Here is an 18,134-nt window from a genome sequence, read left to right on the forward strand (position 1 = left end):
GTTCTACGAGGTTTTGGATAGAGCACATGCTAAACAAAAATGTGAGTTTTAATTAATCTAACCAGTGCTTCCAGCCATGCTAGACATATCCTTTTCCCAATACCTTTTGCTAAAGTCTTTTACCAGTTAATTCGTGTGAGCTGTGCTAAGATTTTATACAGGAATTCAACAAAGTTCCGCTGTAGTTAACTTTTCTTCGTATTCAACTGTGACTAGAAAGCATACGCGAGCTGAAGCAATAAGTTTAAATGTCCAGCTTTATTTTAAAAGAGTGGTATTAATATTTTAACATTCTGAAGGAGAAAGCAGTTATTAATATCACCCAAAGGCATTACTAAAATTGCTCTGTCTTTTGATTTCAAGATTACCATCTGTGTAGCATCAGTAACAGATGTTCTTTTCACCAGAAAAATGTACATGAAAGCAAGGGCAATATGCTTGTATGGCTATTGGATGTAAAGACTGTTACAGAAGTAATGGAAGAACATACGGCAAAGAAGACAATGTGTTTTGTTGTAAGGAGATCTGGAGAAACTATTATGCTCCTAGCTAAACCAGAAGCCTAAGTGGTGGAGGTTTTCTCAAATGAATTCATTGGTAAAGCGGTTCCAGTTTTATGAAAAATAAGGTTTTTCAGAATTTTTAATTTCACATTGTTCTTGCTTTTTTTGTGTTTGGTTTTGCCTTAATTCATGCAGCTCCCATTAAATGTCCGTGCTTTGTAAATCAAAAGAAAATTGTTGGGGGGAGATGTTCTAAAAGTGGATGAGTATAAAACTGAAAACAGTTTTCAGAGTGTTTCAGAGATTGTTTATTCTTATAGCTCTGTTAAATTAAAGTGTATGATAATATGTAACAAATTGCAGTAACTCAGTTTTGTTTTGTCAGCTTTCAACAGTGATATCTTTATCTTTGATTTGCAATTAAGGTTTCTCTTATTAAAGGCTGACACTGGCTTGCACATGTTTTCGTGATTTCAAAGAATTTCATTAACAGTTTCTTTTCCCTTTCTTTTCTTTTCAGCATAAATCTATTAATGCAGCTAACATTTTCTAAACTTTTGTATCCCTTCCTGATGCTCTCCCAGGTTACAGAATGGCCAGTAGGAAACCAGGGTTTGCTGTATGACCGAAACTGGATGGTTGTAAACCAGAATGGAGTCTGCATGACTCAGAAGCAGGAGCCAAGGTTGTGTCTTGTAAATCCCTCAATTGATCTGAAGCAAAAACATATGGTCATTCAGGCAGAAGGTTAGTGAACAATTCCTCCCTTCATTATTGGTATCAAACTTCTGGGCAGAGACACCTGCATGCACCCACTAAACTACTGAATGCTCTGTGTGCTTACTGGCTTCAGGGAGAAATTCTGCTACCAGCTGTGGGCAAAGAAAGCCCAGGCTGTAATATAAAGCCCTGGGTAGTTTGCTAGTTTGTTTTGGGGACAGACAGAGAGCAGACAGCAACTCCCTACGTGCATACATAAAGTGGATGCTCCAGGAAGGAGGAGCGAACTGACAGATGTGGAAACTTACTGACTAGTGTACCTCTCCACATCAGGAAGTCCAGCAGCCTGAAGGATCTGTTATTGCCACAGAGGTAAAGGAATAGGAGCCTAACATCAAACACCCTGGCCAAAGACCTTCCCGTTTTATAGCTCTCCTTCTTCCAACTCTGTGATTAGAGGGGTAGAGTCTTCAGTGGAAATTAGTATGAATTAAAATAAGGAATAGACTTTATTTAGCTCAGTTAAATACCTGCACTAGCAGGCAAATATTTCATGATGTTTGGATTCATCAAAATCCTTTTTATTCACTGCTGAGGGGGAAAACCCCAAACAAACAACTTATGGAAAGTATTACGGAAAGCCCTTTGCTGCTTGGACATACAAATTACTATTTTGCTAACAGTGCTGTTAGCACTGAATGCTGGAACAGGTTTGTATTCCACAAAAGTCGTTATTAATGTCAAGTTTGCATGTGTCTGAATTGTGTTCATCATTTCCCTGGGGTCTAACATTTACTCAACCTGGATGTCTTAACCATTAATAATGTATGTGCCCACATTTTCAGTAGCTAGAGCAAAACAAGGCATCTTATATTCAGATTTTTCACCCTTTATTAGAAATCCGTGTGAGTAAACCTGTAACTACAGTCTGCTTTCTGTTTGTATATTACAGTTGTCCTTTCCAGCTGTCTGAGCATTCTCCATAAAATTAAGTCTGACCAGTTGATTTATTTTGTCTGGAATAGGTTTGTCAAACTTTCACTAGTTTTGTGTGATTTTGTGTGTGTGTTTCAGATTCCAAACACGATCTAGTCTCTTCTTAGGGATTCTAGACTGGCTCATTGGCCCAAACGCTTCTATTTTCCACTCTTCCCTCTATAATCTTCCTTTGAAGAGGTATTGTTAATTCGTTTCAGTTCTATGTGGAACACCTTGCACCTCAAATTTTTGGTGTTCAGTTATATAGAAAGCCTTCTCTCACAACTTTTAAATTACCAAATGCTTCAGAAAGTCAGTTATTTCTAGAAATTGAGTTCCTTAGCATTTCTCTTCCTTTCTGTGTGTACCTCTTGCTTGGAGACACCGTGTGAAGTCTTGTCCAAACTTTCTCCATTTATCCTTTACATTTTCAGAGGTTCAGCTCTGTTGAGCCTTTTGCTTGCTTCATTCTGCTCTTCTGAGTATGTTCTTTTTTCCCCTTGCTAGTACCACATTGTTCAGGGAAGTGTATATCCATTAGTATGTTTGCCTGTCAATAATACCTGCACTGACATACTTCAGAGTCAGGAAGAAGTTTTCTCAGGCAGTGAAGGCATCCATTTCTCACTGAGATTTACAATGCCTTGCCATATTTAGGGCCAAGGTGAAATTCACCTTTAAATCCTATATTTTACTTTGTGTCATTCTTGGAGTTTTACTGTCATGCACCTTCCGTCCAATGAAAGTGAGAACCATTTCCACCCAGAAGTGATTGATCCAATCTATGGATCACTTTTCCTCCGAAAAGTAATTGATCAGATCTCCAGTGTGCTCTAACAGAAATATGGTGGGCATTTATTTATAGCCTGCTTTGGTACAGCCAGTGTGTAAGAATGGAGTCATTTTATTCTTTCTATAATGACTGTAGATACCAATAATCCTAGCCCATAAGGTGGTGTGGAGCTTCTTTTTATAATATTCCTGCTATTTTTCACTCTCATGGTGTTCTTGCAACCTGTGGCACTCTAATGCTTGACAGTGCAATACTGGCTTTCATTTGCTTGGGGAGAATATTCCAGAGGTTACTGCTCATAAGATAGCGCAGCAATGGGAACACATACAAACAGGCAGGGTAAGACTGAGCAGATAAATCTATGGGAAGTTGTTCCAATATTTATTCTGTTTTCTTTCCTCTTACCTCCAGCCCAAATGCATGATTTCTTTGTTAGCGTTATTTTTTTTCTTTTATCCCTTCACATACATGGGTCATCATTATATCTCCCACTTAAATCATTTCATGTCAGACAAATTTAATGTAATAAGTTGACTCTTTACTTGAAAATCCCATGTTAATCAGTGTTGCTTTTGTCACCACTCTCACCAGCCTGTCACTAGTCTGTTGCTAATTTGGGACCTGAAGCTGAACGCCGCCTGTGTAGCTGGAGCAGCAATCAGTGTGGTGAGGAGCAGTGGACCTCTGAGGAGCCAGGCTGGCTGTTCTACAGCTCAGGGCCTTCGCTGGCCTGTGCCGGTGGCTAATGCTATTTCAGATTTGTAGCACTTAGCCTGCTGACTACAGCCACCTCCAGGTCTCTTCCAGCTTTGTTGCTTTGTGAGTTATTTCTCCCACTGTATGCCTCCCACCCAAACCGCCTTTCCCCAGCCACAGTAGCATGCATTTTTCCAAGATTAGTTGTGTTTTCTCCAACTCCCCCTCTCCTCCCTCTGCCCTCACAGTTCTTGTGGAGAGTTCCTTTGCTCCTCTCAGTGTGATGGGGACATACCTGGTGGTGAGGAGTGGGTGAGGGAGGCGACAGCAGTGAAAAAAAGAGAGAGAAAACCTTTGAGCTGCAGGTTTACTGAATCCCCCGCCCCAGTGAACGTGAAAACCCAGCAGCTCCGAGCTGACTGGGTGACAGCTGCAGCCCGCCTAGCTGCCTTCCTCCTGCTCCTCTGCAAGGAGGCTGTAACCACTCTGCTTTCTCTACCAGTTTCTCTGCTATCATCTGCGCCTTTCTCGTTGTGAGAGCAGGCTGTGGCAATGATCTCCATCTAGAGCGTGCTTTGCTGTCTGGCGGTGCCTCTCCCATAGAGAGAGCCTGAGGCAACGTGCTGCTGGATTAGGTGCCTCTGGTAAGTGCCTAAAGCCGAGTGGGGCAAATCCCACGTGGCCGAAGTATGTGGCATTTTTAAAGAACGCTTTGCTGTTATACTATTAGATTATGGTGAAGACTGTCTGTGACACTTTTAAAACATAATGAGTCTGTTCTCTCTCCCCCTCCAGGCATGTGCTTTTCTCTCCCTCTAGAACTTTTCATTAGTGGAAAATTTGTTTATGGCTATTTTATTTCAATATGGTTTAATATTCTCCGTCTTCCCTGTCCAACAACATAAAATTGTCGGCATGATTTAGTGTGACAGTAACGGCTTTAATACCTTTTGCTGAATCCTCCGTATGCTGAGGCACCACGTCAGGTTCTTTCTTTAACTCCTGCATGTTGGGTGTCTCTGTAGCCCACCTAACAAGCAGCCCTGGGTGGGAAGACCCACGGTGTGGCTGACCCAGCTGTGTGATCCTGCCACCGCTGTGCGTAGCAAAGACATCAGACTGGGACTCTAGACAAGGCCAAAACTGCCTGAAGGCTTAGGATCTTTCCCTGCAAAATTAGTTGGCTTGCATGGTGTTCCCCTGATCCCCGAGGAACGGGGTGAGAGCAGAGGGAGAGGAAAGCTTGTGCTTAGTCTCTCACTGGCTGTACTTTACTTCAGTACAAGGAGTGAGATTTTAATTTTGAGAAACTGTGCTTGTCAATTTTGTCAGAATTATTTTCTTAGGCTATGTGGTTGTTAACAGGCATTTCCTATTCTTTTTGGCATAAAGAGTGTAACGAACCCTTGCTATCACTGAGAAAATCAGTGTAACTCTAAATAAACCCCCATGGAGGCAAACAACTTCTTATATCTTGTCTGAAGCAGTTGATGGGTAGGATACCAGTAACTTAAAGGTGGGCAAGAGCAGGTGCCTTTATTTCTAGAAGCCATATTACATTAAGTGGGAATCCAGGGAAATCTTGTTGTCCTGTTCCATCAAATACATGAACGGGGGCACAGATTACACTGGGTTTGTTCCTGACCTGCACAAAAGTCAGCCAAACAGAATTTGGCTGAGAATACATTTCTGTAGAAGGCTAATTTCTTTCTTTCCGTTTTAGCTGACAATCAGCACTACTCTGGCAAGTCGGGCATCAGTTTGCTGCTGCACAGAGGGAGAAATTTTGGGTGATGTTAAGGCTTTAAAATATTGGAGTAGAAAGTAGTTCCTAGTAAAACTGAGCAACTAATTACACTTTATGGAGTTTATTGTGCCTTCAAATAGTCCTGTGTTACTGCCAATAAAAATAATGGGAACTAAGTGCATACACTGATGAAAGAATATACATGAATAGTTTATATTTCAGTCTATTGAAATAACAGACTTCTAATTTTTCTCACTGACTGAAAATAGGAGCTATAAAAACAAGAATATTTTTTTTATATTAATACTGTGAGCACATCTGTGAATTTTATTATCAAGCAAATGACCATGCAGAATGACAGCTTTTACATTTTAGTAACTGGCAATATTCTTTTTTATTTTTTTTGCCTTAAGATAGAATAAAATTGTAATTAACAATGTGTAACTGACCTAAACATCACTGTAAAATGTGTACTGTTCAATTAAAATGTGATACACTTGCTGGTGTATAAAAGCAGGGCTTTTTAAAGCCCTGAGACTCTATTTTAAGAATTTTTGTGAGTACGCCTTGCTTAGAAAGTATTTTTAAAAGATACCACAGCTAAGGATGCATACAGGACAAAACCTTTCGAGCCCTTCTTTTCCAGAAGGAATGTTGCTAATGTTTAATTGTTTCAAAGTACAAGAGCATTAGTTCTAGTCTATAAGATGGTAACAATGACTTCTTTTTCAGGTTCTTGCAAGCAAGTTCAATACTTTTATTACATGTTTTATTTTCCTGAATGAAGCTAGCTTTTCCCCCTCAGTCTTAACTTCTGAAGTATACTAACGTCATTAAAAAAAGGAGCTGATAGTTGGGATATAGTGAATCTGAACTACATTTTATTACTCTTCAGAAAAGATTTCACCCTATCACAGAGCTGGTAGAGCTTGATTCTTATGTGTACTAAATACTACAAACAGGAAGTACTAAGTGAAATCAAAATGTGCTGTTATAAAGCTGGGAAATGGGAGATAGGAGTCTTTGCTGGTATCTTGCAGTATAATGGAAAAGAGCTGGACTCATTGCATCTACACAGTAAAACTCTCTGTCATTTAAGATTATGGCTTTCAATTAACAGAAAGCAAAACAGTACAGCTTTTCTTTTTGCTTCTAGTAAACCACAGTAGCCTTTTCATTTCTTTGGCTCATTCTTTTCAAGATAACAAACTACTGAAGAAGTTGTTAACATAGATCATTACCAGGGATTCCTCATCTGTTTTAAACTTAGAAATAGATGGGAATAATTTTTTCATTAGTGGTTTCCATACATTTTATCTTTAAATTATTGTAGGTTTATGACACATTATATTTCTTTCCTTGAAGAGCCTGTGCTTATTTTTTCACTTCTTTGTTTCCGTCTTTCATCTTCCATCTTTCAGATCATTCCATTTCACCATTCAGAAAAAAAATGCCAACCCAACAGTGATTAACCTCATCTCCTGATTTGCTAGAGGGGCCACAACAGTGATAAACTCATCCTTTCAACAGAAACCATGGCTGAAGCAGTAATTCTGTGCCAGTTTTGTTGCCTGATATACACAGATATTGAAGTTACTCAACTGGAAATTGTGTATTCCTTAACGTGGACTTTGCTCTTTGCATTATCATTTGGAGCCACCTGCAGGCAGAGGATGTAATTCTAGCAAAAAAAGAAAAAAAGATTTGTCACATACTATTTGGGAGGCTGCTGTGATTGTGAACAGATGTAAAACTAAGAAATTTTTATTGACCCTATGGTTCTGCATAAATGTTTTATTTAAATATGGTTTGCTCTTTGTCTAGGAATGGACCCAATATCTGTATCACTGGAAGAAAATACTGGAGAAGGGGCAGTGATCAGTGAGAGTAAAGTCTGTTCACACAGGTGAGTGACAACGGAGAGGAGTCACAGCTGAAAATCACTGTAGTGACACACAGGACACGACTGGATGGACGTGCAGGGGCAGATGTCCTTACAAAAAGAGAGGGAGCGTAGAAAGCTATTAATGACTTAGTGGACCAGGAGAAGACAGTCTAGATAGGTAATTTGGCATGCCCAGCATGTCTGGTACAAACCATTAAAGAACAATAAAAATGAAAAAGGGGAGGAAGGATGGTACAAGAGACTGTGATGACTTGGCACTCACTTGAATAAGGGAGATCTTTTATTTTACTTGCTGCAAGGGTGAGAAAAGGGAAAGGTGTCCCCAGTTATTCCCAAATGCCAGCTGGGAGCCTCAGCAGGGTTTGAATGCAGTTCCTTCATTTGACAATAATGATGCTGGCAACTTTTTCCATTTCCTGCTGCGCAGATTCAAAATTGCTAGAACCTACTGAAGTTATAAACCCATATTTACAACCCTTTTTAATTTTTTTTTTGACCACCCATGTTGATCAATGTCCCCTTAACAATCTTGGGAAGATTGCAGGCAAGTATGTGAAATTACATGATCTTTAATCAAGAGACATACCACTTCACTGAAATATAACATTATGAATAAATTAATTTCCTATCAGTTAACTTAAATTTTTATCCATCATACTTTCTAAGTACTTCCCAGTCTCATTAAGTTTTCTGAGTGGCAGTGTAACAAGTGCCTTCCTAAAGTACATTTGCATTATCTACTTTTCTTTTTGCCAGGTCTCTTGATAAGTCCAACTAAAAGCCATTTACAGATTTATGTCTTCTTTTAACCAAGGTATACTAATTCTTTGTAACCTTCTACATTTGCTTCTCTGAGGGTAACACATAAACAAACCAGCAGAAGACCTGGCCATTTTCCCCATGGAGCCATGCAGGAAATTATCTTCTCCTTCTTTTCTACTAGCTATTCAGATGATAAAGAGGATTTTTTTCCTCAGACGTGTATTTTCTTCCGGTAGTGGAATTCACCCAAGAGTCATTTGTTTTAACCATCTGTCCCACTTCCTTTAGTGTTGACTCATCCTCAGCCTCCCCATGGTTAGCCCATCTATTACAGGCTGTAAAATAGGCTAGGTTATCTTTCTCTCTGCGTGCATATAATTTGCTGCCATGCTATTTATTGTAGCTTGTCTTTCATGTCACTGACTGTGTCATTTTTAATGTATAAAATAGGAAATTTTCATGGGGAACTGCTTGGAGTTCTGAGGAGGAAGAAAAGGACAGAATAACAAAGAAAGGGGAGGTGTAAGACAAACTGCACAGTGGACTGTGATTAGCAAATAAGGCAGAAAGTAAGGCAGAATGAGTGGACAACATTGATGAGGCTCTGAAACTGCTCAGAGATCCAATAGCACTTGATGCCACGTTCCCATGTTTCAGCAGGGGAGCCTCTGTGGCCAAAAAAGGAGAAATAGGAGCAAAACAGTCCTTTGCACTAGAGCTGGAGGTGATTTGTGGTCCGAGGTCTTTTCTGCAAAGTGTCTGAGGTGAGCAATGGGACCAAGTCTTTGTTAAAGGCTTTTATTCAAAATAAGCTCCTACTGAAGGCATTTTCCACTTATTAATTCTGCTCTCTGGTGCTGTGATTTCATCCAGCTCTGTTGGCTTAGGTGGTTACTCTGAATTTACGCTGACATAGCTGAGAAGAGCACATGATGTAGAATCTGCAAGCAGTCACATGAGGAGGTTTAATTTCACAGCAACCACGAAAGGTTGATGAGCCCAAGTGTCCCTCATTAAGCAATTCGTCAGTGTTAGCCTTCATCTCAGTGAGGGTTGTCCATCAGCATGTGCTGTTCACATCGGGGGGACATGGCTCTCTAGTATGATATCTAACAGTGGACAGATGCAAGTCTGCTAGTGATGTGAAGTTTACTGATGTTGTAGAAGACCCTAAATGCTCAAGGTTAGTGCTCTGTAGCAATGGTCAAGGACACAGCCTCCTCTTAGACAGGCCGTGATATCAAAGAGATCAAGGGAAGGTTAATATCAGTGGGAGAAGGCAACAAAGGTGTAGTTAAAAACAATGTGAACTGAGCCTGTTGTGTGTAAATCTATCTATTATATCCCTTGGGATTAATATTCAGGCTTCAGCTGTCCTTGTTTCTTGTTCTATAAATTACCTGGCTAGAGGGACCAGCTGTAACACACCGAAGCTAAATGACATAACAGGAAGATGAGTGGGAAACTCAAGGCAAACAGTAAGCAAAATCTGAGAGCTAGGCCCACCTTTATAAATTGCCTGACATGTGGTAAATGAAATTTAATGCTGACAGACGTAAAGGAGTACTCCAAAAAAATAAACATAAGCAGAAAATTAGAACTGAGCTACAACAGAACTTTGAATAAGACCTTGAAGAGATGATGGTACTTGCTCAGAAAATGATCTGATGATAAGTGAAAGCAATTTGAAGACACAGGAGTCTTGGAATACAAAAACTGCACAGTGATGTTTGATGAAATACTAAGAATGCTGTGTGTGTCTAACTCAGCCACTGTGACTCAATAAGTAAATTAAAAAGAAGGCAAACTTTTGTTCCTGATTTATATGCTATTAAGCCCCAGCAAGCTGCTAGAAGCAGTTGGCTCAGGAGAGAATTTATATACCTCTAGCACCTTTGTTTGGGTGGGAGTGAATACCTGGGGAATTTGTTTCACCTGAACTGTTACGGTGGTATATTCATGCTTTCTCATTAGCAGCTTAGCATGGTGGCCAGCAAGGACACAAGAACCACTCAGCTCAGGCTATGAAATCTCATGCGGAGACTCAGACTTTGGCCTCTCTTTTGCCACAGTGCCTATATGTCATCGTACCAGAGTTTCATTTCAGTTCTAGGACATCACTGGCTAGATGCAGCAGTGGTTGGCACCTGTCCAGTCTCAGAGTTGGGAGAGGGACACAGAGCTGCACCACAATGAAAATTTGGAATAAGCGCTGAAGGAATACCTGATCCCTGCAGGCTTATAAAATTTCTTTGATTTCACTTGTCCTGCTTTCTACCTGTGTAACTCAGTTGAACCTACAAAGCATTCCATAAAGCCAGGCTACTCCCTCTCTCAACCCTAGCGTTTACCATCTTTTGCTGTGCAGAGCCATTTGCTTGTTTCACAGGGCAGGTAGTCTCCGTGCCAATTAGCTGCCTTGGCTGGTTAGGGCAAGGCGAGCATAGGAGCACTGCTACTTCACTTCCCTCGCTACAAGAATCCTGCCTGGATCAGCATGGGGGTTTGCATTCCTCTTAGCCGTTAATGCCATTTTAAAGTTAGGTGTCAGTCAAGTCTCCTTTTGTCGTCAATAGAGTTAAACACTCCCAGAATGAGAGTCATCCCATCCTGAGGTCTAACATGGATGGGAACTACTTAATTCTTTCCGTTATCTGTGAGGGGAATCCAGGCAACTAATCTGAACTAGATGCCTAGTTTTTAAAAGATTGACATTAAGACTACTCAGGGCTGAGGAATCTAGTGGCAAATGGGATCACTCCCCAGCGGTCTGTTCTGTGCTCTTCCGGAACTGAGAGAGGTGATCTCAGAATCATTCTAGGAGAGATTACATCCAGGTAAAGATGACAAGTCTATTACCAGCCTCTCACTAGACAATTCACTAGTAATGGAAATCATCTTTAGATAGAGAGATACTTAGGTTCTGCTAGCACTGCCATGTTTTAATGTGGAATGTCTGTGCTAAAATGAATTACATTAGAGAATTAACATCGTTGTACCTGATGGGATCATTAAAAATTACATACAGTGTGGCACAGTGGAGCAATCTTAAATTCAACTCAGATTAATCCTATTTGAAAGCACAGACCAGAGACTAACTTTTTCATAATACTGTATTGTAATATGGGCTACCAGTTACTGTACTTCAGAGTCAGTGTCTTGAGTGTTGTGATTATTTAATCCTTTATTCCACAGTAATTTTCTGTATAAAATTAAATTAGATCTCGTGAATGTTATCTTCAAGAGTAACTGAGTAAATTTGAGAAAATGGGGAGATAAAATTATGCAGAGCTTGACATTAGACACTCATCAGACAACACAGATTTTGTATTTTGTATTGAAAGAAGCAGAATAAACATCTTCATAATTTTTCTTCAGTTTTACAAATTAAATATTGGGCAATCAAATTCTGTTAAGTCCCTTTTTTCTCATAACAGGGTAAAAACATATGACTGTGGAGAAAGAATTGCTGGCTGGTTCTCTGTGTTTCTTGGTCGTCCATGTCGCTTGATAAGACAAAGTTCAGACATGAAAAGCAGGTCGCACCAGAAAAATACAAAAGGTATGTTGTCATTCTTTATTTGGGATTCCTCACTTAGTAAACAGGCTCATGGAATTCATACTGAGTGTGTAACTACCCTGATAAGGGTGAGAGAGTGATCCAGTATTGATCTAGTAGGTTTCAAAGGGTACATTTGTACCTAAACTGTCTATGCTGCCCTTCTGCTTCTCTACATTTGGTGAAAAAGTACAGATACACCATCCTGAGGGGTTTTTTATCATCATGACCATAATTCGGTCTGGAAACTCAATGATCATTTTGAAAAATTACCATGAAAAATGTATAAATAAAGAATTCATTCTTAGACTAAGTTTCATTATAGAAAGGATCAAATTGAAAGGGCATTGAAAACCATAGATATTGCTTTTGTAAATTGTTTTACAAATTTGGTAAAATCTCAGCTCTATATGAGTTTCTAAATGCGTGACATTATTATCATTTACAGGTTTGAGGGGATTCTTGGAATCTTTCCTTGGTGTTTGGAGCTGAATGAATAATTTTTTAATGAGAATGAATAAGATATCAAAGGAAAGATGAGGTGAAATTACTAGTTTAACCTTCCTGATTTTTAATGATCATGTTAGAATGTTGGATTGATTTTTTAGGTCTGGCATCTGCTACAAACATATCTCTCTCTCTTGTGAATGAAGCACAATACCTCCTGATAAATGTAGCAAGCATTCTACAGCTGAAAGAACATATTTCTGCAAGGTAAGATCCTTCTGTCTCCAAATGTCTCTCAGCAGTCTTGGATTCCAGAATCTTGCTGTAAGATGCCAATATAACTGTTTTATCTGGAAATTTATAGTTACTTTTCAATGTTCAACAGATCTATAGGTACTAAACTGCTATAATGACTCATTCTTGTGTGACTTCTGAAAATGTGGATTATATGCTTGAACATAATCTGTCTGCCAGTCATCTTTAGGAAAACTTAAACAAAATTCTTGTCAAAAGATTTGGTGGCAGGAGATTATTGGGGAACAGCCAACTTCTATTTGTGAGAAAAACAAGGATAATTAGGTTTTCTTAACATAAATAATTTGGCAGTTGAAAATACTAAATTTTGCTACTTGCTGAACTATTTCTTTCCTATGAGAAGCATTAAGATTTAGAGCAAACACTCACAACAGAAATATCTTAAAACTACTTGTAGGACTAGATTCATCTCATTTCTTAATTGATTTGGCTTTATTTGTACGAAATTGGGAGATAGGAGCAGCAAATGAAACACTGAGCCAACCCACAGTTCCAAGATAAGGGACCTATTACCAACTAAATTTTCATACACTGACAACAGAAAGTTATTGTTTCTTGGGTGTAACTGGGACAGGCTCAGATTCAATAGAACATCTGCCCTCAAGGCCTCCATCACAGCTGTGCATTCTACAGCCCCGGTATTTGCCTCTGAGCCCCCTTTTCCTGTCTCGCTGAACTTTCCTGCCTCTGCTTGGTGTCATCTTCTTTCTTCTTAGTTCTTAGTCACCCACCAAACATGCCCCCTGCGTTGAAATTCCTGGTTTGAGCAGAGGAGGAATAGGGGGGGGGGGGAGGTTTGTTGTTGTTGGGGGTTTTGTTTTTTATTTATTTATTTATTTATTTTTATTTTGGGTTTTTTGGTAGCTGTAGGAAGACTCATATAGAGCTTCAGGATTTAAAACCACTGACTGGTTTTCCTTCTGTAGAAGTCACTTGGGCAATTTTAGGATATCATGGCAGTGCTCTGTGAAAATAGTTTGGAAAAGGTTTGAATCAGCCCATCTCTCAAGCCATTTTGACTACCCTTTCTCAGTGATAATTAATGCCTTCTTTTGAGGCTTGACTGGCTGAGTTACATCTCCTTGGGATAGCAACACTTCCAGTCATCCCTTACTCAGACTGGACTTTTTCCAAGGTAAGACTCAGTAAGGAACCTTCCAGACATGGGATTTGAGTGCAATGAAGAGTGAGGCACTAGAGGGAGCCACAAGTGAGCGTGAAGAGGACAGAGAACTTGGTAACAAGTGATGTCAGACGATCCACTGATTTCACATCTAGTATCTTCCTAGTACAACTAGGCTTGTAATCACCTTTTCCTCAAAGGAAACTCCAGATGTGATGAAGCTGCCATGGTGCCTGAGAAGCATCTTGCTTCCCACTCTGCAGCACAAGTTGGAAAATTCCTCCCTATTTTACAATGCAGTGCTTTCTCAGGGTGCTGGGGAGATAAGTTCAGCATAGATATACAGCATCCTCATTCTGCATGGTTAATAAATCATGGTGTATGAACTTTCAAAATGCTGAATTGTGCAAAGTGCTTTCCAGCATCTGCACATACAAGTCTTTATTAAACTTATTTCTTTATTAGAAATTATTATTTAGCTTCTTGGCATTCAGGTTTGGCTTTGTTTAATGGAAACCTGCTAAGTTTTATAAAACAATTTCAATCTTCAGTTGAGTTTTAATAATTTCTCGTTGTATCTTCCATAAGTAAAAATTAATCTTCAAGTTTGCACTTGCCCTTTGAGACATGATCTAAAACAGAAACAGCAATTTAATTGAAAATTAAAATGTAACACAGTGTTGGAGAGCTACATGTACATGGAGATCTCGTCTCTCTGGTGTTGCCATTTCAGGTCACCTCCATGGAAATCCTCATGACCAGGCCTTATGCTCAAATGTTCTTGTTAGAAACATGCCCTTGAAGATGCAAATATTCATTTTCAAGTTTGCCTGTTAAATGTATGTAATGTGTTCTGCCTTGCAGGGCCCACTACTGCAAAGTCCAAAGTACCTAGGCTGGTTTTGCCAAATTGCACTGATCTCCACAACAGATCCTTGTTGACATTTGCAGGGTGAAGGTACCTGTGACTCCATCCAACTAATGCATGTTTTGAATGAGGGGAAATAATAGGAATTTACTCAGATACATGCTGCAGAGTAATTAGAAGCAGTTCCAAGGGCTGGGGATAGGCGCAAGAGAGGTGAGGTATTTTGGTGGTGAGCCTGAGCAGGTGGAAGGCACAGAGACTAGGAGCAGGGACATTGCAGTCTTTGAGGATCTGCAGCAAAGGATAAAATAGTAGAAACTCAAAGTAGTTTTCAGCAGCTGGCTCAGGACACTGCAGCTTTGAAGCTACTGGGGCTTTCGATCCCCCCGCTGGTACCAGCTGGGGTGGCAGGCACTTATGTGTCACAAAATGCATTCAAAACTAGAGGCTACCCAGCACCCGAGCTCTAAGTGCCCACAGCAAAGCTAGGAAGCACAACAGCGTAACTGAACTTGTCAATGATGCACTGCTATTTTCCTCCTTGTCTGTTTGAGCATCGGCATAGTCTACAACTTCTGTTGGCTCCTGTCTCCTGCAATCACTACGAATTGTGTCTCAGCCTTGGGATTGCTTGTGGCATCTCAAGGGAAAACCTGTAGCACTTCAGCTTCCCATCCCACTTTCTACCCCCAGGCTGCTGGAGCCCTTGTGAGGCTGGGCTTGTGTGGTTTGACTGAAAGTCTGCACAGGCAGTTTATCCTTATGCACATTTGTCTGCTAAAGATCATGCAGACTGTTTTAAATAAAATCAAGCTCTTTTTTTTTTTTTTTTTCATCCAACAGGCCTGTTCTGCCAAGACTGCTTCATGTGAACAGTTTTCCCTGAACTTTCATTTTTGCATGTTTTTCTTCATTTTAATTTAAACACATTTTAAACTGTATGTCCTTACTTTTTTAAAATATTTTTTTCCAGGATAGAAACTTCTCTTTTCACCACCTCTGCTATAGAGTGTCATATCCCAAAGTTGTCAGACCAGAGCTGCTGGAGTATCAAAAATTGTTCACATCTATAACAGCTAATGCAAAAACAAAATGTTCTTTCCCACGAACACTGGTGCTGAGAGAACTCTCTTGCAAATTTTAGGGCTGTCTTTTTTTCTGATACTGGTTGGGTTCTCCTTAGAAGAGTGAAGAATGACAATCCAAAGGTGCAGCCAGATTTCTGATATTTGTATGCAGTCTGCTGCTCTGTCTGCCTCATATATGTTCTCCACACTGACACAAATCTACACTCTGGCAATTCAAATGTTTGTAAAGAGGTGAAGATACCACCACACCGAGATTATATTTTCTTCAAAACACCTATAATTTTGTGTAATCTGCTGCATCCCAAAGGCAAATAATAATAATAATAATACGAGGAATACATTCTCTCATAAAATACCTTTGCTGGTCTTTTTCACCTTCAGCATCTGCTGGTTTTGTCCCTTTTGCCATTGCAACATGTGCAGAATAAGTTTCTGTCTGCCTTCTTTTTAGAAGCATCTAACAAGTCAAATGATTACTAACTCAAAAGATCTTTTCATTTGTTGCCATTGGCCTTACATAAGATAACTATGAAGAAATTTTCTCATATGTGTTGTTCACAATCATCTGCCCACATGCTTTCATACCTACAGTTCCAGGTCTCATCTCTGAAGAAGCCATCTGGAGGATTACAAATTATGGTTAAATACCCTGTACCATTTTCATAGCTTTTGTAATAAAACTTGGTCTGAGTTATTCTGGAGAAACATTTACTGAATCATGTTACCCACTAGATTCCTACAAAACAAACATCTACTGCAGAAGTAGTTAATAAAACTTTTTTCTTTTCTTTTTGTCTGTCACCTCTGTGAGACAGATTGGAAGAGCCACTGGAAATAGAGGAATTAATCCGACGTTTCCGTGCCAACATTGTCATCAGTGCACCAGAGTCCTTTGAAGAAGAAGAGTGGGCTGAAATTTCAATAGGTGCTCTGAGATTCCAGGTGTGACCTCCTCTCTTGTCCTAGTCCCAGTCTATCACAAAGTATTTTGACCCCTCAAGACAAAGCAATTTTTGCAAGGCTTTGACTGGAACATGGGTGGCACACCTTGTGCACATACAATTTAGGGAGTGTGTAAAAAGACCAAACATGCTGTGACCTGTGGCAGACATGCATCAATATAATTGAGAGGTTTTGACATATTTCTCCACACCTTTTTTTTAATTTCATAATTCATAAAATTTCCTACCTCTATCCAACTGAGCAGAATAATATTCACTGTTTTGAGGCAGAGTTTGCAGCAAATACTTACCCAGCATATCACGAGAGAATACTGGTTGTTGTTAAGCATAATAGTCCAAATATAACCTCAGATTACTGCACATCAAGCAACTGATGCTAAAAGATTGGACATGAATACAAGTGAACAATCACTGTCTGTTGCCCTCTGTTGTATACATTTTGTCCTAATCTCCATTCAAGACATGTTTTTAAGTCTAGCCTGGTAGGGACTTTTTGTATGTTACGCTTTGTGTCATATCTAACAACATAATGTGTTTTGTACTGTAAGGAAAATGCTGAAGAGTCAGACTGTTGGCAAATACATTCTTTTTGAGAAAAACTTCAACAAAGGATCCATGAAGACGCTACACATGAAATCTAAGGGAATGATGCCAAGGCCAGGCTGGATGGGGCTTTGAGCAACCTGGTCTAGTAGAAGGTGCCCCTGCCCATGGCAAGGGGGTTGGACTAAATCCAACTGGTTGGATCTTTAAAGGTCCCTTCCAACCCAAACCATGCAATGATTCTATGATGCACACATTTATTACATGTTCTATTGGATCTGACTGGTCCTTAGATGTGAAATATGTATCTGAGAATGCATTGCCTAGGATGTGAAGGTGGCTTATTCATTGTTTTCTCAAGGATGATAATTAAGGTGTGAATAACAGAAGGGCTAAGGTCAAATCTAGAAGCTGTGATAGACATCACTCCTATTTCTTTCTGGTCAGCATACTGTAAGAAATTGAGAGGTCATTTTTTCAGTAAGGGTGGAAAATATGACTTATCTGTTCTTTTTTATGTGTACTTTGATCAGTAAGCTGTATTATGAGTTACAGAAAATTGAGGGAAAAAATTCTTTAGGTAGGAGATCAGAAACACAAAGGACAAAATCCTTCGTGTGTAGCTTATTGGAAGCTGGGGTTACACTAGGGAGCTCAGCTCAGGATCCTGTTGTGGAAGATACTGTAAAATTACAAAATAAAAAGGCATTCCTGTTTCTGGCATTTAAATATTTTAGGAATGAAAGCCAAAAATAGAAAGGCTTATGCAACCCGCATTGTATTTTCCAGTTTCTTCTAGGTCCATATTCAGATACTGATGTAGTAATAGTAGAAATGACGCTTGATGCCAGAAAAATGGTAGAAGAAACTGTTGACCAAAGCAGACCAGGGGGAAATATTTCTTTCACTGTCTTGTTTTCTTGTTCCTTTAATAAAATATTAAAGCTGTGGAAAATCATCTTCTGAAAAAACTGAGCCAAATGTATAGCTTTGATGATTACACTGAGGAGTTGTACAAGCAGTTCTAGATGCATCTCAAAAAAATGAATCATAGAATTATAGAATCATTTAGGTTGGAAAAGACCTTGAAGACCATCAAGTCCAACCATCAACTTAACACTGCC

General features: G+C 39.5%; 1 protein-coding gene across 1 annotated transcript in view; it reads left to right on the plus strand.

The window, feature by feature from the left end:
• The window catches only part of MOCOS (molybdenum cofactor sulfurase), a 231,078-nt gene that overhangs the window by 200,781 nt on the left and 12,163 nt on the right, over positions 1 to 18,134 (plus strand). Inside the window, exons 9-13 of the mRNA XM_056332017.1 lie at positions 1,088 to 1,250; positions 7,262 to 7,343; positions 11,543 to 11,667; positions 12,273 to 12,378; positions 16,321 to 16,447. Coding sequence (XP_056187992.1) covers positions 1,088 to 1,250; positions 7,262 to 7,343; positions 11,543 to 11,667; positions 12,273 to 12,378; positions 16,321 to 16,447 — 603 coding nt within the window. The remainder of the gene's footprint in view (positions 1 to 1,087; positions 1,251 to 7,261; positions 7,344 to 11,542; positions 11,668 to 12,272; positions 12,379 to 16,320; positions 16,448 to 18,134) is intronic.

This window comes from Falco biarmicus, chromosome 3, assembly GCF_023638135.1.
Source record: "Falco biarmicus isolate bFalBia1 chromosome 3, bFalBia1.pri, whole genome shotgun sequence".
Classification (NCBI taxonomy): Eukaryota; Metazoa; Chordata; class Aves; order Falconiformes; family Falconidae; genus Falco; species Falco biarmicus.